Consider the following 26,039-nt stretch of genomic DNA (forward strand, 5'->3'; position numbering starts at 1 on the left):
GTGGACGCAGATGATTTCCTGTGGCGACCGCTAAAGGAAGAAGATTCGTTTTATTCAACATTACGTTGCAGGACAGTCAAAGAAGGCAGGAAGCTCTCACCTTCAGGGTTTTCTATGCTGACGGGCAGACTGGTGTCACATTTACTCTTGCACTGCTGCATGGCTACAGGCCGCTGATGATCCAGACACTCGTTGGAGGGCTGTCCCGTGTGGGTCAGACACTGCACTGAGCGCATCTCCTGACCCAGACCACACTTTGCAGAACACTACAGCACAAAGACGCACGTTTAGAGACACAATGAATCCTGCGCTTACAACTGCAGTCATTTCACTGAGAACAAAGACATGCGTCAGATGGATATCGCCGTCAATATTAGTGTATGTGAGAGACTGTACGAGTGTACACAGGGCCACGAAAGCGTTCCTGATTCCCTGTTCTTTCATATTTGTCTCTCTTACATGTTTCAGATTATCAAACAAATTTTAACATTAGTAAAAAAATAAACAAAACACATAAAATGCAGTTTTTAAAGGATGATTTAATTTATTATGGCAATAAAAAGCTAAACCAACCTGGCTTCATGTGAAAAGGTAGTTGCTTGCGTTTCATTTCTGCGGCTATAACCAGCCCCGATTACTGCCAGACGTGCCGGATTGAAAAACCACTTAAACTGAAGCTGTGTGACTGAAGCAGGCTAAAAGACACACAACAATCTAAAAACACAGTCTGGAAGTTTTGGGACTGCAGTGAACCACGGTGAGAGCGGTGGTGAACCTCGCAGGCCTGCGTCAGTTCAACTCAGAGTTCATGATTCAACAATCAGAAAGAGACCGGGTCAACGGCGCCGATGGGAGAATGGCTAAAACAACAAAATGAAGGTTTTGGAGTGACTCTGGCGTGTCCTCAAACAGGCGATAAAAAAAGAAACGCTCCGACGTGGATGAATTACAACTATTCTGCAAAGAGGAATGGGCAAAAATTCCTCCACAGCGATGTGAAAGTCAGATATCGCAAACGCCTGATTTTGCAGCTCTTGCTGCCGAGAGTGGCACAGCCAGGTTTAAGGGCTCTGTCACATTTTCCCCCCTAACGACAAAATCATAATTTAAAACCTGTATTTACTTGGGTTGTCTTTGTCTAATATTAAAACTTGTTTGTCTGTCTGAAACATGTAAGCGTGACAAATAAGCAAAAAAACTAAGAAATCAGGAAGGGGCCAATATGTTTCCGAGTCTGTGTTTTACCTCTCCCCAGGGACCCGTCACCCACTGAGGGGGAGGGCAGCGCTGCAGATTACAGCGGACCCTGGAGGTGGGCCGGCCAAGTTTTGGACACTTGGACTCTGGCAGCGTGTCGCCACTCTCCCCACTCTTACACAAAACCACGCGGTGCCTGTAGCCAGGGCCACAGCTGGGGGTGCACTGCAGAGAGAAAAGGAAAGAGAGAAAACATCAGGCAGGAAGGTCGAGAGAGGAAGCCAGGCGAAGGTGCAGCAGGCTGCAGCTTGTAAAACCGCAACTCTCTCAGCAGAGGGCAGCAGCTGTACAGGAAACAAAGCTGAGAAACTACAGAGTTCCTGTAAAACAGCTGGGCCTAATTCCTGCCATGGCTACATTACATAAGACGTCAGAGAAAAGTTGAACCCGGACTGATTTCTGACACTATTTAATTCAGTTTCAATTCATCCAGAACTGTGAGAACAAAGTTTCGTTCCAGGAACAAAGCAGTGAACAAGAAGGACTTTTTATACTGTTGTAGTTAAGCAACAACCAACAAGACGTGTCGCATAAGAGAGTCACGGCGCTCCGACAGCCTTAAACTTCCTCAAACTAGCTGTCACATTCCCCTGTGACGGTTTTAACAGCATGCATTCGTGAGTGACGCTGCATGTTCAGAGCTCCGTGCCCCTGTTGTGTATTTCAAGGCTAAGGTACTCTTACTTTCTGTGCTGGCAGACGTTTGGGTTTCTTGGGTTGAACTGGAAAAGAAACGACTGCTTCATCCGAGAGGAATTTCTCAAACTCAGGCATCGCTTCAAAATCAGACACGAGCTGCCTAAAAAACACAGCAAGAGTGCTCTCTTGGGAAACGCTCAGATGGCCGGCCTACCTCCGACCAGTCCAGGGCCAGCCATTCAGGGGGGCAGCTGTGGTTGTTGCAGGGCTCAGTGAATGAAGGGCGAGGGGGGGTGCAGGCTGAGTCGTCCAGGATCTTCTCCTCCGTTGTGGAGATCCTCCTTTTGCATAACACCTCCCGAGTCCGCAGGCCGCCGTTACAGCTGCGGCTGCACTCTGACCACTCTCCTGTCCACCAGCTAGAAGATGTGTGGATGCGTGTGACGTAACACAAACGAGGACAGTGTAATGACAATAAAAGCAGGGAGATGATAGCATAAAAAAGCAGAGCACAGGTAGAAAAGGTGCAAACGTGCCAAGCTAATAAACACAAAACAGCCCAAATCATAGAAAGAGTAACAGGAACCTAAACTGAAACCTGCAGTTTTAGACAGATATAGAGTACACAGTGATAACAGACGTTTCAGTGGAAATCCAGAAATCTCATGTGAGTCCACTCACGTTGGGGAGCACGGCTCAGTGTTGCAGGATCGTCTCTTCTCTTTGGGTTTGCTCTTCTTGTCACAGAAGTGGTTGTAGACGGCTGACTGATCCGCCTGCTTCTTACACACCACCTGCTGGATCTGCATACCTACAGGCAAAAGCGTCTCTTATTAACACGTTTAAGGCGTCGACCATAATCATTTAACTCAACTCTATTGATATGGTGACAAATCACAATAACAGTCGTCTCAAGGCGCTTTATATTGTAAGGTAAAGACCAGCAACGATCAAATGAGCCCCTCTGAGCAGGTACTAGGCAACAGTGGGAAGGAAAAACCCTTTAACAGGAAGTGACCTTTAGCAGAGCCGGGCTCGAGAAGAGCAGCTACCTGCTGCGAGCGGCTGGTAGGGAGTAAACATTGTCCGATCGAGCGTCATATTGTACGCAGTCGTGTCTTAAATGCTCGTTTAAGCTGTGAAAGCCAGGGAAGTCTACTTTATAACACATCTGTGTAGGTTCTCAGTCATCCAGGTGATGTTTGCCTCCTTAGACTTCAAGGTGAAGCTTCCACAAAGAGAGCGCAACAAACAAAAGCAGCTGTCTGAATGTTTCCTTCTATATTCACAGCCTCCACGCCAATTCATCCAGAGGGAAAACAAGTTCTTATCACGTAAAGCGAAATGGGTCATTAACTCACGAACGCCGGGGAGGAAAAATAAAAGTTGGCTACGTGTGATACTGCTGAAGCTTACGGAGATGTGCTCCAACACCTCTGGCTTCGACTCCAAGAAAACTCCAGTGTCTTCTCCGGGTCAGCGCTCGCCTACTGGGATTTATGCTGCGGGCTTGTGTGTGTGTGTTTGTGCATGTTTAGAGAGAAACACAAGCGTGCATCGGGTCAAAGCTCCTGACCAAAACATTCTTTGTGAAATTCTTTCATATTTGTTAGATGAGGAAATTGAGATTAGTCTCTCGAGTCTGCTGGAAAAACAGGAGACGGCCGCGCACCGAGCAGCTACTTAGTTTAGCGTAAAAACTGCAAACACAGGAGCCGGCCTGAGGTTAAGAACACGTTGCATGAGTGAAACAAGCAATCATGGCTTGTGTCCTTGAACGCCAGTGTATTTGTGATTTCATACATTCAAAAGCGAGTTAATCCCAGCAGCTTGGTGTTTGCGTGGCGTTGGAACAAGTTCATCTAACATTAGCAGCAGATTATTTTAGCTACAACCAGGTGCAGCCGGGGAATCGAGCCGCCGGCACCCGTTTGTGTCGTCTACCTCCAGCGCAGAGAGCTGAGCAGCGAGACCACGAGGTGTAGTGCCAGGCAAAGCCATTCAGAGGATCCCTGCTGAGGGGCGGGTTGAAACGATAGTGTATCCCTGGGTTTTCTTCCCTCACCAGCACCTATACGAAAAAGGAAAATTCAAGCTGACTCACTTAGTATTGCCTCCTTTTCAGAAGGCCTGCTCGGAGCGTCTCTGCTCTTGTTCTTACCATGACGAACAGGGTGATGTTTGTCGGCCCCAGAGCTTCGAGACTTTCCGGCCCATCGGCGGGCCGCCTGTAGTGGAACGTGGTGCCGGCGATATTGAACCTGCGTGGCGTGTCAATGTTGAGCTTCCCATTGATGAAGTACTGATCGCCTTTACTCTTCAGTGCTGGGGTGCAGTGACATAAAAGATTATTATGTGCAACGACTTGTTTTTAACTACTTGCATACTAATCTAACAGGGCATCGTCTTACCAAGGTAGTTGAGGGAGATGTTGAGCTCCTGTATGTGGATGAACACGGACCCTTTGGGAATTCTGACCACCTCTTCATAACCTGAGACACATAAAGCCACACAAAGTCAAAAGGTGAAAACTGAGCGAACGAGCTTTATTCTCCCAGGATCACGGGAGTGATGCATAAGTAGTGTTTAGCTTCGTGGGACGCCGATGGGCTAAGCAGAGGCTATAGATTCCAGCTGCATTCCTGGGCAGCGGTCCTCGGCTCTTTGCTCGAGAGCGAGAACTATGCCAAGAGCCAACTTCTCTCCTTTTTCCTTCCATCTGTTTTGGTCTCTTGTCCCCTTTTATGCTCGTCTCACCTCCAACCGCTCTCCCACTGCTTTCCTCGGATCTGTTCTGCCGTGAGGCCAGCAGTCCAGCCGATGCAGCCCTGTAAATAACTTCAGCTCATAGAGGAAGAAGGAATGAACAAAAGAAGAAATAAAGTATACCCCGTGACCTGAGAGTGACCCAGCTCCGGGTCTGTAGGAGGAGATGCTTACTTGAAAAGAGTGAGAAGCATTTAGCCTCAGACAAAGAGTAGCTGTGTGGTAAACAGAGAGCAAATGATCTGTGCAGCACCCGGACCCGGCTTCTCACTGCCTATCACAACCAGGCCGGCAGTGAGGCAGGTAGACTGGCCGGAGACTTGAAATGTCTACAAATGTGCCAGTGCCTTTTTTCACCAGCAGTCCGAACACATTCAAAGGAATCCTACTCATCTGCCCGGTACAGTGAAACGGTCTGACAGGAAGTCATAGATTTAGGTCCCACATCGTGCTCCGCAGCTCTACTGGAGGTCAAAAGCTCCACAGGGAGCCCTGAAATCACCGAAACAGAGAGGAAGAGAAGCACTGCCTGGAGGCTTTAGAAGTTTAATGAGATCAAAATCTCGCTGTGGACACGACTGAATGATTCTGCTACTCATAACTCTGCCGGCGACCAGAATAGGCCGTCCTGTGCCTGCAGTTTGAGTTTGGCTGGAGATGAGAACATGCTGTGATCAAGTTTGTGAGTTTACATTTAAAATCCAAGTGAGCCACATCTGCTGGTTGTACTGATAAAAATGTATAGTGCCAAAAAATCTGTAGCCACGTTTGTCCATGTGGCCCCAAAGGTGTTTAAACCCCATCAAACACCTTTGGGATGAACTTCAGCACCGGCTGTGCTCACCAGTGCCTCCTTAACTGGTCTGGGCACATCTGCAGACTGCTGCAGCTGGTTCTGAAAACCTTCCAAGAAAATGTTACAGCAGCACTCATGGTTTTGAAATATGGTGTGCAACTACCACTAACAGTGCTTGTTCTGTAGCTGCGCTGTTATTGCACAGATTGGAGTGGGTGTTCGACCGTGGCCCCTCCGCCTGTATCGTCCTTTGCAAAGACACAGATCAAAAGTTGGCTCCAGCTGCAGGGCAGCATCACTTCAGCCTCACTAATGGACTTTCTTTTTTTAAAGGAAACAATAAAGTGAGATATTTTGAGGTTAGTGGATCCCTCGGCTTGGGGTTGACAGGCTGGCCTGGCCACTGTGGTTCAGCTGCCTGCTCAGGGTGTGTCCCTGTGAGGGGGTGAGAGGCGTTGACAGTTGGGTGAGAGACTCTGGAGTTGGTGTTGTGGGGAGAAAGTAACCCGAAATAGATCCGTCGGCAGCAGGACCTCAAGCCACGCTGGCTGGACCTGACCTAAATCTGTCTGCCACGTGTCCCTGGGTGGCCAGTGGATAAATGCACCAACATGTATGTAGTGTATGGTGTATGCAACATACGATTATATCTGCACGTTCCTTAAGTGTTTTCCAGGAGTTTTGCTGTGCGTCCGTATGACCCTGGGGTGGAATTTGATGCAGATGTGACGTTTGGTTTCCTTTTACACGTCAAAACAACGTCCAACTACTTTTATTTGGCAGCTGGCCTGTGCTCTGTCTTAATGCTGCGACACCGTGCAGGTTAAACCCACTAACAACATTTTGTTATGAAGGTATGCAGATGACATGCAGGCATATCTTTCTGAAAACTCGAAGCTGATGGACGGATGCATAGACTCCTGTGGCATTCATATAAAAAGAATATTCAGGAATTTATAGACTTTGTAAAACAGGAATTGCCTTTTTCCCCCAGGTGCTAATGATAAGTGACTGTTACAATCTGTATGGCCAACCGAAAGTCTGGAGTGCATCAACTCTCACCTGCTATGTGTAAACACATCATTAATCTCGAAGCATTTATCAGACAAACTCCGACTGCAACAGGTGCTGAAATAAAAGATTGCGTGTGGACGTGATGTAGAGTTTAGTTACCTTTATCGTGTAAATAACCCTTGCAGCACGCTGCTGTGAGCAGTTTGCATGAGAACAGACAATTAAATTATATATTTTGAAAGTCTGGGATATCCTAACTCACACCGCAAGGCAGCTTTCCAAGGTGCACTCAGACTCCAGAGCGTCCAAATGTGCACATTTCTGGGTCAACAGATAAATTACATTGCATAATTTCTCGTGGCAAATACCTCAACTTAATCCAAATCTCGGAGAAGTGGACCCCGTTCAAATATTGAAAGTAAAAGCAGTAAGTCCCCGCCCCAAATAAATGAATCTTTATCTACTGAGAACAACACAGCAGCATTTTACACATTGACCGGTGATTATTTTTAGTCCTCTACCTCCTTCTGGCAGCGAGTCGTTGAAGACTCCCTCCACAGACGTGCAGCTGCTCCCGTCGCCGCCGCAGATCCGGCAGCGGTCCTCGCGTACGTCTGAGCCGAGGACACGGTCGCAACCGACGTGCTGCGGGAAGGGAGAAACTAGTGAGCCGCAGGGTCACTCGGGGTCACGGGTGAAGGGGCACAGTCAGTAAGTGGAGAGGTGTCAGAGGCCGGCCTGAGGGATTACCTCCTAATGTCTTCCAGGCCACTTTTTCAAAACACAGAAATATCAGATGGTAACTCCAGATGTGTTTTTCTGATCCTGTGCAGACATAAAGCTCTTAGGTTGCTAAACTCATAGCTGTCGACATAAATAAATTTCATGATGAGCGTTACAGGTGGTTTTACTCAAACTGTTTTACAGCGAAGCAAACCTAAACAAAAGTGCAGAAAACGAATAGCAACTGCTCTTATTCTCATATATTCCTGTGGCAGCTGCTTATTGTACAGCAGGATAATTAGGCTTACGTTTATTATGACTTTAACAGCGATTGGATCAGAATTAAATGAGTCAAAATGCTGATTCGTCCGGTGGCTTTGTGAGGAGGGGGTGAGATATAAAAGCTTATAATCTTAGAGATCCCAACACGTGTTGCCCAGATCGGGTTTCCCCGTCCTCAAACAGCAGAAAATGAAACACATACCACCTCTGTGTCCATTCGATCAATCTAACTAAATACAACAAATATAAACATTGATCCAGAAACCGTTATTTTAGAGCTGAAACAATGACTCAGTGAATTAGTTATTGGCACCCATGTCACAACAAACCAGGAACGAGTTCCTCAAAGATTTGAATTTGATGTTTTTCTTTGAATTCAATTCAATTTTATTTACACAGCATCAAATCACAACAACAGCTGCCTCAAGGTGCTTTATATTGTACATACAGAGAAAACTCAATGATCATATGACCCCCTATGAGCAAGCACATGTGACTCTACCCCTGATTGTGCTCCTAAATGAAAAGGTCGATCATTCTTCCCTTATTACAATCGTATTTTTTTTAATGGATGTACACACAAAGCAATAATTTGTAAAATGTAACTGAAATATATCAAATCAAAAGTTAATTGATTCAAATAATCAGTGGGGGAAAATGTGCTCGGTGCCAATCAATTCAAGTTTATCTGCCTAGAACCCACTAAACCTTTGAGTGCACCAAAAAACCACATGCTGCCAGTGGATCATAAAAGCCGTTAGTTATGTATATTCTGTCACAGTAAGTTTTACTTATATAGTGCCAAAATCACCTCAAGGCACTTTACCTGTAGGTAAAGACCACACAGTATTAGAGAGAAACCCCCTATGAGCAAGCACGTTGGCGACAGTGGGAAGGAAAAACTCCCTTTTAACAGGAAGAAACCTCCGACAGAGACAGGCTCAGGGAGGGGCGGGGCCATCTGCTGTGACAGAAGGAAGACAGGACAAAGACACGCTGTGGAAGAGAGCCAGAGATCAATAATTATATAATAATAATACTAATAAATCAGATTTACGGGTTTAAGGTTTCACATCATTACTGTATTTAAGTTAATTTGCAGTCACTGGTGTACACTGTAAACTCTTTGGTTTATTTGCTTCCAATACACTTTCTGCTTTATTTTTTCTTCTTTAACTTCTCAGTTACGTATCTGATACACACTGAAACATCCATCAAAATGCTGCATGTTACATGTACCACAGCAACTTCATTAAGTGGACGCATCATATTTTGCTTTGTTCTTCCTACGTTGCTACACACAGACTGCATGTTTACAAGGTGAAGTAGTTTGTAGTAACTCCCCTGGATGAACGCTGCACTCCAACTAGGCTGTTCGATTTATCCAGACAATTCCTTTTTCAATCTTCGAGACCCCACAGACATTCCCCAACAGAAGAGTTCTTGTATAAAGACATACCGATTCTCCCTCAGCTGCCCCTCGTTGGGCTGAGCCGCCCTGCTGCTTCCTGGGAGAAAGCACATGCCTCAAACCTGTGCCTGAATGATTTGGGTTTGTTGATTACTCTCACTGGGGCTGTTTGTTTTTGAGCGGCTAATTTGCACTGTTCTCGGTAGATTGTGTTGATTTTACCGAAATAAACCTGCTGCATCTTTGTTTATAGGTTAGCGCATTGTTAGCAGATCACCCGCAGAAGTTTCCACTCCTATCGACGCATTTTTGCAATCGAAGCGTCACGCTAACTTAAATCTGGCCCTAGATTTTAGTTTGACATGTTGTGAAAGAAACTCAGTCATGAAAATGACCAAACCCACTGCAAGACAATCTAAAATAATTGAAACTTCATGTAGATTTTATCTTAGGAATGTCAAGTCGCAACTGTGCCAAAATGAAATCTTCAAAAATCATCCGATCCACAGAATCTTTGGTTCTTAACCGGGCAGATCAGCCCGTGAGCGCACAGGTCGCACCTGCATTTACCTGACAGGTGTTACTAATGTTTTCTACACTCTATATTTGCACCAAAGGGGACAAAGAAATAGACCCCGGCAGATGTTTGCAACAACACGTTGTCCTCAACATCTGTTCCCCTGCCCTTTCCCACCTCCCACACGTCCATCGTTCTTTCTGTTTCTCCTCTCTCTGATTGTTAGACGGCAACTTTGCATCCAAAAGCAGCTTGAAGTCACAGATGTGATGAGAAAGAGATGTCTGTGCAGTTTAGCTAAAGTTTTATGTGTGCAATAAACATATAAGAGGTGGACTGCAGACAAAGAAACTGCACGAACAACGGAAAGGATGGGGTGGAAAGTTGGGACAGGGAGAGAAAGGAGTCGAGAGGTGTAGAGGGAAAAAAGAAAAAGCGAGAGATAATAAGAGCGGAGTGAATGAAAGCCAGCCTGCAGTGCAGACAGACTCACAGCTGAGCTGGAGGGTCACCGAGTTCCTACAGAGCAGAACAGAGCAGACTACAGAGGGAAGGAGGGAAGGAGGGGGGGTGTTGATAAACAAAGTCGTCTCTTTGGATGGAACTTCCTCGGCTCCAGTGAAACCAGTCTGAAGCACTTTTATTAAAGGAGCTTACTGGGGGGTAAGTGGCAGCGGAGGGGAAGCTGAAAAATAAAATCTTTTGGCACAAAACTGAGCTACAACTATTAAACAACAAGCTGGATATCCTGAGTAGATTTTTCTTCTCTCTGCCCTCGCCACAGTGGAAGTGCATCCAAAATAAACCCACTGGGACTCAGTGGGATCCATGTAAGCTGCACTACGTTACCACCAGGGTTTCTTTTGACTACATTCTTCTACAGACGGGCCAAAATCCACAGCAGTTTGTTACTTTGTTTTCATTAATGAGCTTTATGCTCACTGACAGGTTAAGCATGTTATTTAGAGGCTGCATTAGGTTGACAAACATTAATGTTAAACCACATGGTTACTATTCATTGCTGAGCAGTTTGATTGGTGGTTGGTTCCCGTGGTTCAAAAAAACCTCCTTGCGATCGCTTTGGTTGCCGTAGTTGCCCATAGCGTGAAGCTTGGTGAAGCACAAACCAGGAACAAAGACTGTTTGTCTGTTTACCACGAAGCAAACATGGTCCAGCCCTAAACCCACACCGTTTACGGCTTGCTTCGCACTCACCTACAACTACTTACTGAATCGTTGGCGGGCGTTTGCAGACAAGTCGGTGCCGTCTATGCAAACTAAAGGCGACGGACGTGCGACCATCAAAGCAAAAACCAATGAGCGACACACAGCGGTCCCTCGCTGTCACACGGTTCACCTTTCACGGCCTCGCTGCTTCGCTGATTTTTTTTTTGTGCAATTTTGCATGCTTTTTTTTTTTTAAACAGCGCATTGTGTTCTGCGTCCTGATTGGCTGTAGACCGTTGTCAATCAATCTCCTCCGTGCCGTGTCAGAATGCATTCAGCTTGTCAAATTTACATAAATCTTCGATCGCTAGCAGCGTGACTCTGAAGTGCTGCACTTTATGTTTGCAGGTTTTCTCCCCAACAAACAACAATGTCGACGAAACGTTTTGCACAGTCAAATGCAGCTGCGGTAGCACCCAGGAGGCAGAGGAAGATGCTTAAGGAAGGTAGACGTTACCGTGTTTTCCAGATTATAAAGCGCATTAAGCAAAACAAAACAGTCAGATACGTCAAACTTTACTCAACTCATTCTTCTTGCTTCCTCTACTTCTGTACCATGTTCTGGACCTGGAAACAGGGTTTGGTCTTTGGCTTCATTCTATAATCCTGGACTTATTTTTCTACGAAGGTCTGAACTTTGAGAGTTTAAACACGAGATAAAGTTTGAAAATGTTTATGCCTATCATTATTTTAAGAACGCAACACCCGCGATAAACGAGGGACCGCTGTATGCTTACATTTCTCCTTAACAACCAGTGGTTGCCAGGCAGTTGCCGACTCGTCTCGATGCTTGTGTGACCGAGCGTTAGGAGGATTACTGTAAGAACTTCGGGGGGGTTGCATGCCAAAGAAGCCGATAGAAGAGCTTCGTGTAAAAATGTTACGCGGTGACACGTCTGAACCCCTAACGAGGGATTTAAAGGGGCTGAGGAGCGCTCAGTGCACAAAATGCACAAAATGCCACAGAAATCAAAATTCAAAAAGGATAATAATCCTAATAATGTTTTTAAGTGGTTTAGATTACGAGAGCATTAGTAAGAGGAAGGCTGCTGAGCAGCTGACTGTGATGACTTCCAGCTTTTAGTGTGTATACTACTTAATGGCGGCCGTCCAGACCCTTGAAAGTGACTATAAACAACATTATCTTAGATGAAAACAATTTTATGTTGAGTCCTTTTAAGCCGTCTCCTCACTTCTAATGGCCGATATTTTGGCTGAAGGCAAACACGTGCAACTCACCTTACACTCTCCGTTTACACACACGTCCAGAGAGTCGTCTCGGCACGGCGTGCCATCCACCACAGCGGGAGAGCGCTCGGTGTAGAAGTTGTATCCTTCTGCGAGGCAGTTGAGAGAGCAGGGCTTCACCCCACCTGGATATCCAAACAGATCAGTTTATCACTGAGATGATATTGGAGGACATTTTCAAATAAATCCCCCAAACTGGTGATTCTGACTGCAGAATAACAGGTGCTAAATAGGCCTCCTGTGGGCTTTTTCTCCCATCTTACCTACTGATAGTACAAATGCGCCTCTGATTTAGCCACTCTGACACAACTCTAACCAGTGTGAATGTGGGATAATATGGAAATGAGGGTAAAAGCATCGTATCCTGACAGGGCTGCAGACAGAACAGGCAGACTGAGAGAGAAAAGAGTGGAACGGTACAAGTACAACCAAAGTACAAGCAGCTGAATCTAATTACATCTCTGCTTTTGTGGCACATATGGACACGAATCTGAGCGAGACTTCTGTTGGGAATCGACATTAGCATCCACAGCAATTACATGGAAAAGCCAATCAGCTGAAGTAACGCGTTATATGGGACATTTCTTAAAGTATTGATGCTGTAAAATGAATTTTGGGGGCAAAACAGAGCGACAAACACAAACGTGTACATGCATGTGTAATATTTATTATGCAAACATACCAACATACTTAAATCTAAGTATGTTGTGCATGCACACGCACACACAGCATTGCTAAAGGTCTTCTCCTGCCAGGTGGCATATACTGTATCATTCATTAATCTGTGCACTTTGCCAGCTGCTCCACTATTTGAGTGACTGGCGACATCAGCTTGGCGTGCGTTTGTTTGTGCTGGCAGCGCTAAAGCAGGTACAGCGCCGGGCCGCAGAGAGAGAGCGAAAGAGAGTTGGAGAGTTTGTGCTGGCAGAGCTCGCAGACAATAAAGGGGTCCGACCGCGGAAAACTACAATTCCCATGGTGCCTCGCTTTGGCAGGGCAATCACAGCAATCACTGCAGCAGCAGGGTGTGTGTGTGTTATAACCTGCAGGGTTTTGGTGTATGGAGTGTGAAAGTGGAATGTGAAGGCTGTTGGACCGAGAACAGTAACGGAGAGCAGCTCGACAAAACGCTTATATGGAGAGAGGCTTTTTAACGAACTGTCCTTGGCTGTCTGCGCCGAGAGAGAAAGGCTGCCTCTGTTCTCCGTGTCGGAAACAGAACTCGGAGACGGCTTGCATTATGGCGAGCTGGATAAAGCAAAAGGAGGGGAGTCGTCTGTGGGGGGGGGGGGGCAATGACAGAGAAAGAATAAGGGAAAGTGAAGCAGTCTCCACCGAGCGTGACGTTATAAGGAAAAGGCTAAAATGAGCATTTGAGGACAGAGGAGTGATCTGGCCTCAGCGCAGGGCAGCGACGATGGCAACGCTCCTATTTTAACAGCTGCAAGGGATTTCCATTGTAAAATCAGCTGACTTGATGAAAGGAGCACTTGTTGCCTCGAGTTGGAATCGGATGGCTGACCGTCTCTGTAACCCATTATGTTACTGGAGGGCCAGATTAAAGGCAGTTATGTCGCTGAAACTATTTATCTTTCGCGTCCAGGTTCAGCGTCTAGTGCTCATCAGGAGCGAGGAATTCCTGCAAGGCATTGTGGGATGCATGGCTCTCTGCAGCCAGCATCTGCAGGCCAGACAGGGGCGAGTCTGCAGCAGCAGGAGCTTCGATTCACGTTTTGCTCTCTCTCCACGCATGCACGCGACAGTCTTTACCCTCGTCTCCTCTTTTCCTCTCTTGGCTCGCGTCCTTCTCACCTTCATCTCACCTGTACTGCCCTTTTATTCGATCCTAATATCACAATTCTACGCGCTCAAGACACAAACCGCGGTCCAACTGTTTAAGCAGTGAAACAAGGAGAGCAGGACTGACATCTCATGGAAAACTTTCCTTTAAGCCACATTTTTAAAGGTAAACAGGATTTTAACGAGCTTATAATCACTCAGCAGATATAGCATGTAACCCATATGATTCAGCTTATCCAGTAATCACTGTGTTCTTGCTGTTCAACACAGGAGAGCATTGTGTAAAGATGTGGATGGACTGATCTTTTAGGTAAGTAGTGGAGTAAAGAAGTAACTGAATTATGATGCGACCTTAACCTTGGATTTAATCTATGTTGAATTCATTCTTATTTTATTTCTATAGCACCAAATCACAATGGCTCTGGCCTCGACGTGCTTTGTGAAGTAGACACAATAACACAGAGAAAACCCCAGACGTCAGATGCTGCCCCCCCTTTGAGCAAGCACTCGGCGACAGTGGGAAGGAAGAACTCTGTGTTAAAAGGAAGAAACCTCTGGCAGAACCAGGTTAGGGAGGGACTGGTTGGAAGAGAGCCAGAGATTCAGAAGAACTAATAGATCAGGGGTGTCGGACTCCAGGCCTCGAGGGCCGGTGTCCTGCAGGGTTTAGATCTCACCCTGGGTCAGCACACCTGAATCAAATGATGAGTTCATTACCAGGCCTCTGGAGAACTTCAAGACACGTTGAGGAGGTCATTTATCCATTTAAATCAGCTGTGTTGGATCAAGGACACATCTAATCCCTGGAGGACACCGGCCCTCGAGGTCTGGAGTTCGACACCCTTGACCCCTGATACGAGCAAGTTTGAGAGACTCAGTAAATGGAAAATGGACTGGTTCTTCTGTACTACCGCTACCTGAGCACTCTAACTGCTTTATACAGCCAGCCGTATTCACCCTCATTCATTCAAGCACTTTTTCTGCATAGGTGCTTTCTGTCTAACATTCACACACATTCATACTCTGATGGATCCATCAGAGAAAAACTTGGGGTGAGTGTCTTGCCCAGAGATATCTGCTAACCTCCTGATTAGTGGATATGTTCATTATTTTACCTGCAAACCACCACTGACTGACCTGGTCTGGTCACACCTGATGGTCTGGGAAACGTCTGCTAGCTCACATTAAACTCATGCACGCACACAAACCCAAGAGAGACGAGCACTACTCACTCACCTCCTCTGTAAGGCCTCCAGGTGTAAAATTTCCCCCGAAAGGGGATGCTATCGAAGTTGGAACACTGAATCTCTCGGAAGTCCCGAGAGCCTGCGGGGCAGTCCTGTAACATACACGTGTGCACGCAGTTTTATACGTGCAAGCAGATAAAACACATTCATTCCAACCGTAGTCCTCTTCTTGATTATAGTGGTTTGACTAGTTGATGAGAGCAATAATGATGATGATGATGATGAAGAGCCGTAATACTCACATCTATATTGCAGGACCTGAAGCGTTTTCTCTCTCCTAGGCAATATTTCCCACCAATAGTTGGTCTGCAGTGACACAAAGAGATCCGACGTCCATCACACACAGCACTGACTTTCAGCTTTCTTCGTGTTTAAATTCACTGTACTGCATTATTGTTTTTTCACAAACAGAGCTGCCGTCTGCCATTTTCACATGACTGTTGGTGTTAGACCGTAAACAAATTCAAAGAGAACGAAGCCAAATCAAAGATGCTAAATGACGCTTAAAACGACACAGGAGAGTGTCGGGCTCAGATTTGGGTCAATCCATTTTCAGTTTAATCAGTTCGAGACCAGGCATCTGGCATCTGCGATTTAAAAGGTCATTTTGTGATCATCCCCACTCCGCTGCTGCCTGCAAGAACATCTTGGATTAAATGATAGGACTGATGTTTTCAGCGTGTTTGAGTTTGAAGAAGCAGCATTTAATGGCTCATTTACTTCTGCCCTATGGCTTTGGATTTAATCTAACCAGTAGTGAATAAATACCAGTTTGGAAAACTAAAAACATATAATGAAAAGATCCTATTGCAATTCAAGCATCGATTACCAGGCTTCCACTTGCACACATGGGTGGGCTGGCTGTGTCCATCCTGATCTGTGTGTTTTGGATGTTGGGCTATAATCTGGAGATCCTCTGGACTGAAACAACAGCTCTTATAATATATGAATACTTACCATCTCATATGGTCATTTAACTGCAACCACAGAAGCTCCACCCACCTGCTATGCAAGCTTTCCTTTTATGAGGGGCAGCCAATGAGAAGCTACAAGGCTTATTACTGAGGATGAACCGAGACGCCACCCGGAGTAAGTAAGTAAGATAAATGTGGTTCACCTTCTGAATCACACTGAGCTGCTTTAGTAAAGTTCAACAATAAAAACATGGAGGACGCGTTGGCTAAGATCAGGTGAGCTAAATCCGTACCTGGGGCTGTCGCAGTGTCTGACAGAAGAGGAGACGCCGCCTCCACATGTCCTGCTGCACTCCTCCCAGGGAGACCACAGACCCCAGCCTCCATCCACACCCTGTGGGCGAGTCCCGTACGCTACGCACACCCTCTTGTAGCACCACTGCACAGTTGCAGATACGTGTAAGTATAGCAATTATCATATATAGTTATAGTTATATTTGATTTATTTATATAGCACATTTAAGTACAACAAGAGCGTTGACCAAAGTGCTGCACAAGAATACAACATACCTACTAAAATAACTTAGAGTATTGATAGCAAACACCAAATATGAATTAACAAATAACTCTCATGCTGTATTAAAAGCCAGCTTAGGCTGTCATGGTCCGTGGTCCTGTGTCTGTGGAATGCGTGATGCTCGGGTAGCCACACCCCCGGGCTGGGCCATCACCAGCACACCTGCTCTCCATCACGGTGATTACACGGAGATCCACTTAATCCGGCGCTGACGGATGCTCCACGCCAGTCCGTTAGTCATCCCCACAGTGGTAACCAGACTTCCACGAAAAGCGTGCATTCTCTTCTGCTTGGAACTTTGTTTAACCTGCCTACTTCTGTCCAGGTTTCTACTCGGCGTCTGCTACCTGCCTGTCCTCCGGCTCAACTGGATCTCGCGGTGCTCACCTGGCCCACTCGCCATTCCCACGGACTTCCTGCCCCCACGGACTGCCACACTTCCCTCCTGAGCTCCCACGGTCCCGTTCTATCGTAAGCCCCTACTCTAACTCAGTCCTGATATGCTTTCCCTGCTTCCTGGCTCCCTAGTAATCATCTCCCCTTTCTATTGCAGCCCCCCGCCGTCCCGATCCCGGCTTCCTCGTGTCATTGTTTCCCCGGGTTTTTAGTTTCTGTTTTGCTCTCTAATTTCCCCGGGTCGCCTTTCGTTGTTTCAATAAAGTGTCTTTCTGTTAGCTCGGAGTCTGCGCCTGGATCTTTTCGTGCCCGCGCACCCCGGCCCATGACATAGGCGCTACGACTGCAAACGCTCGATCGCCTCTATGAGCCTCAGCCTTGGTAAAAGCAAAAGATCACTTGATCTAAGGGGGTATAAGGCTGCAAGAGGTCAGAGAAATACCCGGAGCCTGTGCATCCAGGGCTTTGTAAGGCAACAATAACATTTTTTAATTAATTCTGGACAGGATATGTGCAGCAACATCAGGCGTCGGCATATACGCTCTAATCTCAAAGAGAAAACAAAAGAAACACACGTGACTCACAAACCTACCAACGCATGTTTACTGAGATGATATTTTTCCCTTTTTTAAATTTGTAATCGTGCAGGTATTTGATGACGTGCTTCTTCTTTATTCTCGTGAACACTCGGCCCTCACTTGCAGCCATATTTGGACTTTGTTTTGCTTTACTGCTTTACGCCCTAATTAAAACAAAAGAGCATTATTACCCCTTTCTCTATGGTGTTGGTCTGACAGATGGTTCCCTCTGCAGCGGGAATGCTGGTTGTGATACAACGGTTGCTCTTACTCATGCACCAAAGTTCACTGCAGACTTCCTGTGTGTGTGAATGAAAGAGAGTACAAAGAAAAAAACATTTGAGACGGCGAGACGTGCGATAAAAGAAAAGAAAGCATAAAGCGAGACAACCTGACGGTCAAAACCCAGACGTGAGAGCAGATGTGTGTCTTGTTCACCTTCCTCTCTTCTCCCTCTGTAGCAGTGCCTCCAACACCTGGCGGTGGGGGTTATGTTTTACTGTGTACACGTGCTCTGACCGCGTAGTATCAATAATAACGAGTCTATAAAGCAGTTTGCTGTTCCAGATGTCCGCTCACTCTGAACCCGGCTCCGTAAAACTTGACCGTGCAATAAAGTGGATGCTATTAAGTGAAGGTACGATGTTTCACATCACAGATTTGTAAGGAGATTTGAAAGGCGCCTGCGAATGGACGCACGGTGAAAGAAAGTGAGGCTCGTTGTTTAAACAGCACCAGTCCACAAGGATTAGCTGACTGTAAAGGCTGGCAGAGGGAGAAAGTGTGTGTGGGTGTTATGGTGGGCACCACATGTGGGATGTGGAGATGTTTTGCTCTCAGATTCTGGATACTCGTCTCAGTCTTATTATTCTGCTGTTTAAGGTTCTGGTTTTTGTGTTTGTTGGATTTGGAGAGTTCCCGTTGTGCTTTCCTGCACTCGTTGGGTCTCGGTTTGAGGCTGTTTGTTTATACGATGCACTGGTTTTTAGTTTGTCTTGGTTTATTATAGCTGACTGTATTATTAATGGTTTCCCGTGTATTTGTTTACGCTCCGGCCCCCCTGCGTCCCCCTGTTAAGTGCTAGTGTTCATACCCGTGTCTGTGGGATTGTCCTGTTTTACTTTGAAGGGTTCATTTGTTCAGTTCTGCTTCCTGTCCGTCTCCCCTGATTCACCTGATTGTTTTCACCTGTAGTTTTCCTGCGTACAGGCTGGTGTGTCCCACGGGTGCTAACCTGTTTATTTCTCCAAAGGTTGATTCTGTTCATCTGGACGTTTTCAGTGGGAGAAATGTTTCGTCATCATCAGGTGACGTCTTCAGTCTCAGCTGACTGCAGGTTTCAACCTTATAAACAGGACATTTGCATAATGACTGAAACCAGCACCACTGAAGGAACAATGGGCTGGAGGTCAGTTCCTTAATCTTAATTATGCAAAAACTGTTTATTTCCATTGAGATTTAAGTTTCTTTGTGGATTTTATTGGTTTTCCATGTTTGTGGACTTTTGATCCCACTGTGACTTTTGTGTTTCTTGGATTATTATTCAGCTATTAAAGCTTCCTTTATTTGTATCCTATACTTCCTGTGCCACATGTTGGATCCTCTCCAGCTTTAAACACATATAACTGTGTCAACCAAGGTGTTCGAGGCACTGCATACACCTCAAGGGCGGAAACTTAAAAGGGCCTAAAAACAAAAAGTGTGCTGCGTGTTTGTTATTGATGACGACTGCATTGCAACAAACTGCTCCTTTCTGCCTCTCGATGGGTCTCCTGCTGCATTCATAATTGTCTATAACAGCAGGGATACTTAAGACAGGTTAAATACTATCACTAACGGAGCATGAAAGTGCAATTATATGGATGCCTGTTTATGCCACTTTTGCAGAGTTGAAAATTTTTGGGTCGTTATGTTGAACTCGACTACCCCCAAAGGGCAATTCTAAAACTTGGACGTTTTATGCTGATGTTATATGAAAATCTGTCCATGCCGCTTATCCAGGGTCGCGGGGACAGCACCCTGAGCAGAGCCCGGACCTACTCCAGCTTCTCCAGGGAAAGTCCGAGATGTTCCCAGGCCAGCCAAGAGATATAACCTCTCCAGCTTGGTGTAGTGTCTAGTGTAGTATATTCATCTTCCTGTGTCATTGTAAAGACATTTCCTAATTTGTTTGACACTGACCTTTGACCTTAGAGTGTTACATACCATAATGGTGTATTTAATTACGTTTACTCACATGGTTGGAACAGAATAGGCTGAAATCTCCAAGCTGGAAAAACTTTTAAGGTGTAGTCGTGCAGTTTGACAATGAAGGTCAAAGCCAACCTCGGTACTCATGTCACGGTATATCGACAAGTCTGAAGACCACCCATAGCAAATTGGAGGTAATGTAAAGTTTTTCAACACACTAACATGACATCTTTTTTCTCTCCAGTGGCAGAAACAATAAAAACGACAGACATCACTTAAACGTTTGTCCGTGGATCTTTTCAGAAAATATACTGTAAGAAAAAAATATGAATATTGAAAAATTCTGTAAAAGTTGAGCGAAAGATAAGAAAATATACCCACCGCGTATTTGCACTGTCGAGACCTGACGCCGTACTGAAAGCGGCACTGTTCGTCTGCATCGTAGGCCTGACCTGGCGCTGTGGTGGGGTACACAAACTCCTGCTTTGGCGGGACGTTGTTCAGGCAGGAGCCCATACCTGAGCTACAGGTGCAAACGAGGAGACAGAAAGAAAAAACACTAAACGGGCTGCGGTAAGTTTTCCTGCTCCGTCTGCGACTCGGATGTTTCTCTGACCATCAGACATTTTACACCAGTCTTCGTGAGACCGTTCCTTCCTCAACCCTCACATTTACAAATGATTTACACCGCTGCAGATAATCTGACTCACTCCAGGAAGCTGGTGATGTAATCCCGGCTGCAGGCGGACCAGATGAACGGATTTGTCTTCATGGTGATGTGGTCAGCCATCAGCTTGGCAGTCTCCTGGCTGCGGGGCCCGCAGGCGTTCCCCATGCCGTCATGGTTCATCCCAAACCTAAAGCCCATGATGATACAGTGACAACACTTTGAGGCCATGTGGACGGTAATAATCCCTGCAGCAGCGACGGGCACAGTGGAAAAAAGATCACTGTTGATAACCGAGAGGGATCTAAAGAACAGACATGTGAAAGATTACAGTCCACAGCTGTCTGACACGTCCACTTTCCATCTATCAAAAAAATCCCACCAGATGTTTCATTAGTATCATCTTAGGACAGCGGTCTCCAGGAGAACCTGGTACCCTGGTGGTGTTGTTGTTTTATTGGACATCGAGTCTGGGACTGATTTACACCTCATAAAGGCACATCTGTACGGCTTTAAAGGGGCTTAACGTCTTAACTCTCGTGTTATTATGTTTGAATAACAACAAAACGGCCAATTTTGTGTCACACGGGGTCAAGTTGAGAGCTGCCTTTCTAATCAGGTTACTTTTATAATCAATTTCTAAGGAAATTTGTGAGGATTTGTTACTCTAGTATTAAATGCTTTCACCTGGAAAAAGAAAACACGCCTTTTGTCAAGTCAAAGATTTTACACATCAAGATGTGATTAAAGAAATATCATCAGAAAATTATTGAAATACAACCCCAGACGTATGAACGGATTTTGATATTTTACATAACAACAAACTAAAAGCTGAAATTCAGAAGCAGCGTGAGAAAAACTAAGCACGCCTCTCGATTCAGAAGCTTGCAGAAGCTTTAGCAGCGATAACTTATTATTGTTTCCTGTGACTCTATCGAGTATCTCGCATCATTTGACTCCCCAATCTCACTCTGACTGGGCCGTCGCAGTACTCGATTACTTCGTTTTCTTAGGCATTCCCCACATGGAAAAGATAAATCTTCTAAAGTTTGTATCTGTCTTGTATGAAACTTGTATGAAAAGCATACAAGAGTGAAAACAGATACAAGATCCTTAAAAATTATATAAATGAAACTTGTATGTTTTGGATACTAAAACAATATATGAAAGTAATGAGAAAGTGGCCACTTTCATGAGTAGATCATGTAAGTTTTTACTATTTCTTTTCCATGTGGGTCTGCTGTAGATGTGCTGCTGTGTTCGGTATAATCGTCCTGATTCATGAACCAATGATGACTTCAGAAGACGAGTTCATGGTTTGCTCAATGACTGTAAGGAGCCTCTGGCAGCTGAGCATTACAGTCAAACATCTCCACTCTGGTCTGTTCAAAGGACTTCGCTCTTAAAGTCTTGCCGCCTCTTCAGATGTAACTTTGCAAACTTAAGCCGTGCTGCCGTCTTCTTTTGGCGAGAAGAGGCTTTGTGCTGGCAACCCTTCCAAACAGGCTTTTTCTACTGGATTGTACTGAACTTTAGCATTTAGCATGCTTACTGAGGCCTGTGGAGTCTGATATCGAGCTCTCGGGGTTTTTGACTGACAACTGTCATGAATAGGGCTGCTCAATTAATCGAATTTTAATCACGATTACGATCTGGGCTTTCAACGATCATTAAAAATGACTGAGCCGATTATTAGCCCCTCCCTCATGCTTTACTCTCGCGCTGCTCCGTGTGGCAAATCAAGCGCACTGCTCTGCATTTCGAATACTTAAGAGGACCCGAAGGAAGCTCGGAAAGCTAAGCAGAAGTTATTTGGAGAGGAGAGTGACTGCCGTTGGTTGAAAAGAGAGGTAAAAAAAAAAACTTAAGTGGTGTGGAAACATTATGGGTTCGCGGAGTCAGACGTGGATCAAGTAGACACAGTGTGTAAACTTTGCTATGGTGTCGTAGCTGCACCACAGAGCAACACTGCAAAGTTTACATTTTTCATTTATTTCTTATATTGCAAACATTTGCACTGTTATCAGTATTTGCACACTATTTTATATTATTCAATACATTGTTATTGTTAACCCTTTAAAGCCGGTCAGAGCAGCATGCTCGTTTTGTGTAACTATTTTTAAATCCCTGTAGAACCTGAACCGCTAAGCTAGCACAATAAATTTTTCTCCATATGAAACCAGAGGAGTTGTACTTACATCTTATGCCATCAGCTTGTCCTAGGTCACGGTTTCCTTCCAAATATAGCTTTGCAAAAAGTGCATAAAAAGCGCTTGCAGGAACAAAAACATAATATTCCAGAAACAGGCTTTGCCGATCCGATCAGCTGTTCTTAACACTTCCCACATTGAAAAAGACGTCAACGCGAACTATCGCAAGTGACGTCATTTTCGCGGAAAATGTAGTTTTTTACTTGTAGGCCTTAGAACTCGAATTGCACTGCTGGAAATAGTTTATTTTGATGCACATTCTTTGCAAATTTGCATCATAGGATTGTTTTTTGTTTTTCCTGCAGTATATAAAAATTGCTGTATCTCCAAAAATAAAACTATGAAGACACTCAAAATAAATTTCCTGTTGTTGTAAACTATTTTTTGCAACTTTTTTGTATTTAAAGTTTTGAGGGATAAACCTCTTAAATTTCTCCAAGTAGAAATATATGTAAAAAAAACAAAAACGATTTTCAATTTTTTTGTAGTTTATTGCACTTTTTTGCAATTAATGTAGTTACTATGGACTTAATACATACACATTTTTAAAATATGGGCTATAACAGTTGTATTGATGTATAGCAACTTGAAATGCTCCCACAAATGGCTCTACAGCATGTAAAAAAATATATATATATAAGCTCTGGCGGACTTGGTTCTATAGTAGATCTTAAAGGGTTAAATAAATATCGTCAAATAATCGTGATCTCAATTTCAGTGAAAATAATCGTGATTATCATTTTTGCCATAATCGAGCAGCCCTAGTCATGAATGTTTTTCACGTTCTTGGAAATCACCCTGTGAATCCTCATTGCTGATGTCTGCAGACCAGCAAACTGACAGAACTTCTGCTTCTTTGGAGGCGCTCACAGTTGCTGACGATCAGTTCATCAAGTGCTACTCACACTCTAGTCAGGGTTAGGGTTGGCTTTTTGTTAAACGAATAATGACACGGTGTAATATGTCATGACTTATTGTTCATCGTAGATCATATTTACCTCATTTTCTCAGGATGTCCTGATACATAAAAGGCGACACTTCCTCGTACTCCTAACGGCGGGCATATTTTCATTCCTGAGGTTTCTTTCAGCAAAGAATTTTTGAATTATTCTTGAAAATAAGATAAGTAAGTAATAAGATTAATCAGCAAAGTCAGTACGCTTGCATGCTGAAGATCTTTGTAATTTATGCACAAAATTTTACAATGCAATGTTTGAATCTCTAAGATTTCACAAAAACGTAATTAATTGTTTGCTTTACTGTATTTGATTAACAGCTGTAACCTCAGAGTCACGTACAAGAAGCAAAGGAGTCCATGGCAGGCAGCGATATCACTCTCAGTAGCTGCGTTTGTTCTCAAAACGTTCCACCTCCCTGCAGAGTCATTCGTGTTTGGTCCCCTCATGTGTGCACGCTCATGTGTGCACGCTCATGTGTGCACCCTCATGTGTGCACCCTCATGTGTGCATATATATACATTAATTAGTCATGTTGACAAGGTACCCTCAGGGTTTGGGTGCTTTAAAAAACAAAGACCTGTGTTAACCATTAGGAAAGCAGAACCCTGATGGATCCACCATCTGCACGAATACTTCTCGATGCTATTTTCATACATAAATGAACGGGACGGTGAATTGCTGAAGGATACAACAGTAACAGATGTTGAGACAGAATTGTACTCCCGCTCGTGAGCGGATTTCACTGGGATGCAAAGGAACGACGTTCAGCGTTCTTACTGATGGATTTGACTCGTGATGTTCGAGACTCGGTCCCCAGCAGAAGATCAGAAACACCCCGAAGGGACATTTCACGTTTCAGGAAGGACAACCAGGTCTAGTTCACGGATCACAGATTGTGCGTCTTTTTTATTTAAAGAACAGATGTTTGTCATCACGTGTGAAGCACTTACCCGTGGCCTCGGTGCTCGATTTCTAAAAGAAACACTTGTGGATTTTGACCCCGTTTCCGGAGGTTTATAACACAACCCCCCAACGCATACTTTGAAACAAGGCTGACACATTTATACGGCATTTTCGTGGGATGGTGGTTGAAAGACATTTCAGCATCGCTATAAATCAATTCCTTTAAATCCCAGACAGCTTCAAACCCATGTTTAAGTCTTGTTTCACGGACAGCTGCGATGGATCTACTCATCGAGTTGGCAGCCGGTTTAATATTTGCAAAGGCCGTATATTCTGGAAACGACGCTGCCGTCTGTGGCCAGCAGCATCGAAACTGAAGGAATATTTGTAATTCTTCTGCTGTCTGACACCTCGAGCTCTGCAACGCTCCTGCCTCTGTGGCGAAGATGAATTTGTCCTGGAATTCACAAACTTGCGGGATTTTCCTATCATTCGACAGATTTTTATCGAGCCAGAGTAATTATATTAGAAATACAAGTAAACGATGTTGCACAGCGATGAGATGATATCAAACAGAAGTCTCTTTTTTTTGTGCAACATCTGCAAATGTGTCCAGGAAATTAAAAATGAGAGCGTGCGTGCGTTTGTTACTCACGTGTGTCCAATCTCATGGGCGATAGTGAAGGCCGTCCCCAGGCCGATGTCCTCGTTGATGCTGCAGCTCCTCTCTGGCTCACACATCCCTCCTACCGGAGCCAGACCTGCAGAAATGCACTCTATGAATATAAAAAACAACTCTACTCTGAAGCAAGCACATGAACCGAATGAGAATCCCAACTGAGAGAAAGGATGATGTTCCCAGCAGCCGCAGCTCACTATTTTGCCAACTCTGCTTTTAGTAAAGCGTGCGTTGTTATCAGTAAACATGCAGAGTGTAAAAGTACACAGATGCACATCATTTGCATCGCACCTTCTTGAGCATGTAAGAACTTTAAACATGCATGCACACTTTTTTTAACGTCAAACCTGCAACTCTTTGGAAAGTAAGAGCACACTGGGTGGGACCCTTGAAATTATTCTCAGATGAGTAACTGATTTCAGAGTTAAGGATGGAAGAAGGTGTAGGGTTACGTTTATGGTTACGGTTGGGAGGAAGCATGAAGCTGTGACGGTCAGGGCTAGGAGAAAGAGTCAGCGGGATCAGAAATATGGAAGTTTGTGGTCACGTGTGATGGAAGGTTACCTAGAGTTTCACAGGGCTTGTTTTTTTGGATGCAGATGTCATACCTGCAAGACGTGAGGAAAAACAAAAAGGAGGTTTGACAGTCGTACACAACAAGGTGCAGAAACTGCATCAGCTGCTGCTTAAGATACATGTGAACACACTTGGACACGCAGCGTAGTCACACATGCACACAGTAGCGACAGCAGACGGATAAAGTTTTAAAAGAACAATAGGCGGAAACCGCGGACGGTCACTGCGGTGTCATCGCGTCTGAACAGCTTCCATCCCCGCTTGATAAATGCTGCTGTAAAACCGAGCTGTTCTCACCAAGCCGCCACCAAGACCGCATCTCAAAAAAGTTGTGACATTTATCTGCTTTCACGCCCCACCTCCCCTCGCCAACGCTAACCTCCCGCAGCTCGAGTTCGTGGCACATTCTTTTGCACAGAATAGGAAAGTATTTGTGGCAGCGCTGCCCGAGCACAAGTGCGTT

General features: G+C 45.0%; 1 protein-coding gene and 1 long non-coding RNA gene across 2 annotated transcripts in view; one reads left to right on the forward strand and one right to left on the reverse strand.

Moving 5' to 3' along the window:
• Positions 1 to 26,039, reverse strand: part of adamts10 (ADAM metallopeptidase with thrombospondin type 1 motif, 10) — a 56,314-nt gene that overhangs the window by 4,373 nt on the left and 25,902 nt on the right. Inside the window, exons 9-25 of the mRNA XM_004553802.5 lie at positions 25,565 to 25,608; positions 24,977 to 25,082; positions 20,293 to 20,439; positions 19,964 to 20,105; positions 17,584 to 17,691; positions 16,135 to 16,280; positions 15,170 to 15,233; positions 14,917 to 15,019; positions 11,872 to 12,005; positions 6,994 to 7,117; positions 4,308 to 4,388; positions 4,058 to 4,221; positions 3,841 to 3,967; positions 2,578 to 2,707; positions 2,111 to 2,315; positions 1,246 to 1,422; positions 101 to 266 (exon numbers count right to left, since the gene is read on the reverse strand). Coding sequence (XP_004553859.3) covers positions 101 to 266; positions 1,246 to 1,422; positions 2,111 to 2,315; positions 2,578 to 2,707; positions 3,841 to 3,967; positions 4,058 to 4,221; positions 4,308 to 4,388; positions 6,994 to 7,117; positions 11,872 to 12,005; positions 14,917 to 15,019; positions 15,170 to 15,233; positions 16,135 to 16,280; positions 17,584 to 17,691; positions 19,964 to 20,105; positions 20,293 to 20,439; positions 24,977 to 25,082; positions 25,565 to 25,608 — 2,168 coding nt within the window. The remainder of the gene's footprint in view (positions 1 to 100; positions 267 to 1,245; positions 1,423 to 2,110; positions 2,316 to 2,577; positions 2,708 to 3,840; positions 3,968 to 4,057; positions 4,222 to 4,307; positions 4,389 to 6,993; positions 7,118 to 11,871; positions 12,006 to 14,916; positions 15,020 to 15,169; positions 15,234 to 16,134; positions 16,281 to 17,583; positions 17,692 to 19,963; positions 20,106 to 20,292; positions 20,440 to 24,976; positions 25,083 to 25,564; positions 25,609 to 26,039) is intronic.
• On the forward strand, positions 16,217 to 16,995 carry LOC143413111 (uncharacterized). The gene is made up of 3 exons (XR_013093691.1): positions 16,217 to 16,300; positions 16,488 to 16,669; positions 16,744 to 16,995. It is a non-coding gene; the product is annotated as an uncharacterized LOC143413111 (long non-coding RNA).

The sequence above is a fragment of the Maylandia zebra genome, linkage group LG17, assembly GCF_041146795.1.
Source record: "Maylandia zebra isolate NMK-2024a linkage group LG17, Mzebra_GT3a, whole genome shotgun sequence".
NCBI lineage: Eukaryota > Metazoa > Chordata > Actinopteri > Cichliformes > Cichlidae > Maylandia > Maylandia zebra.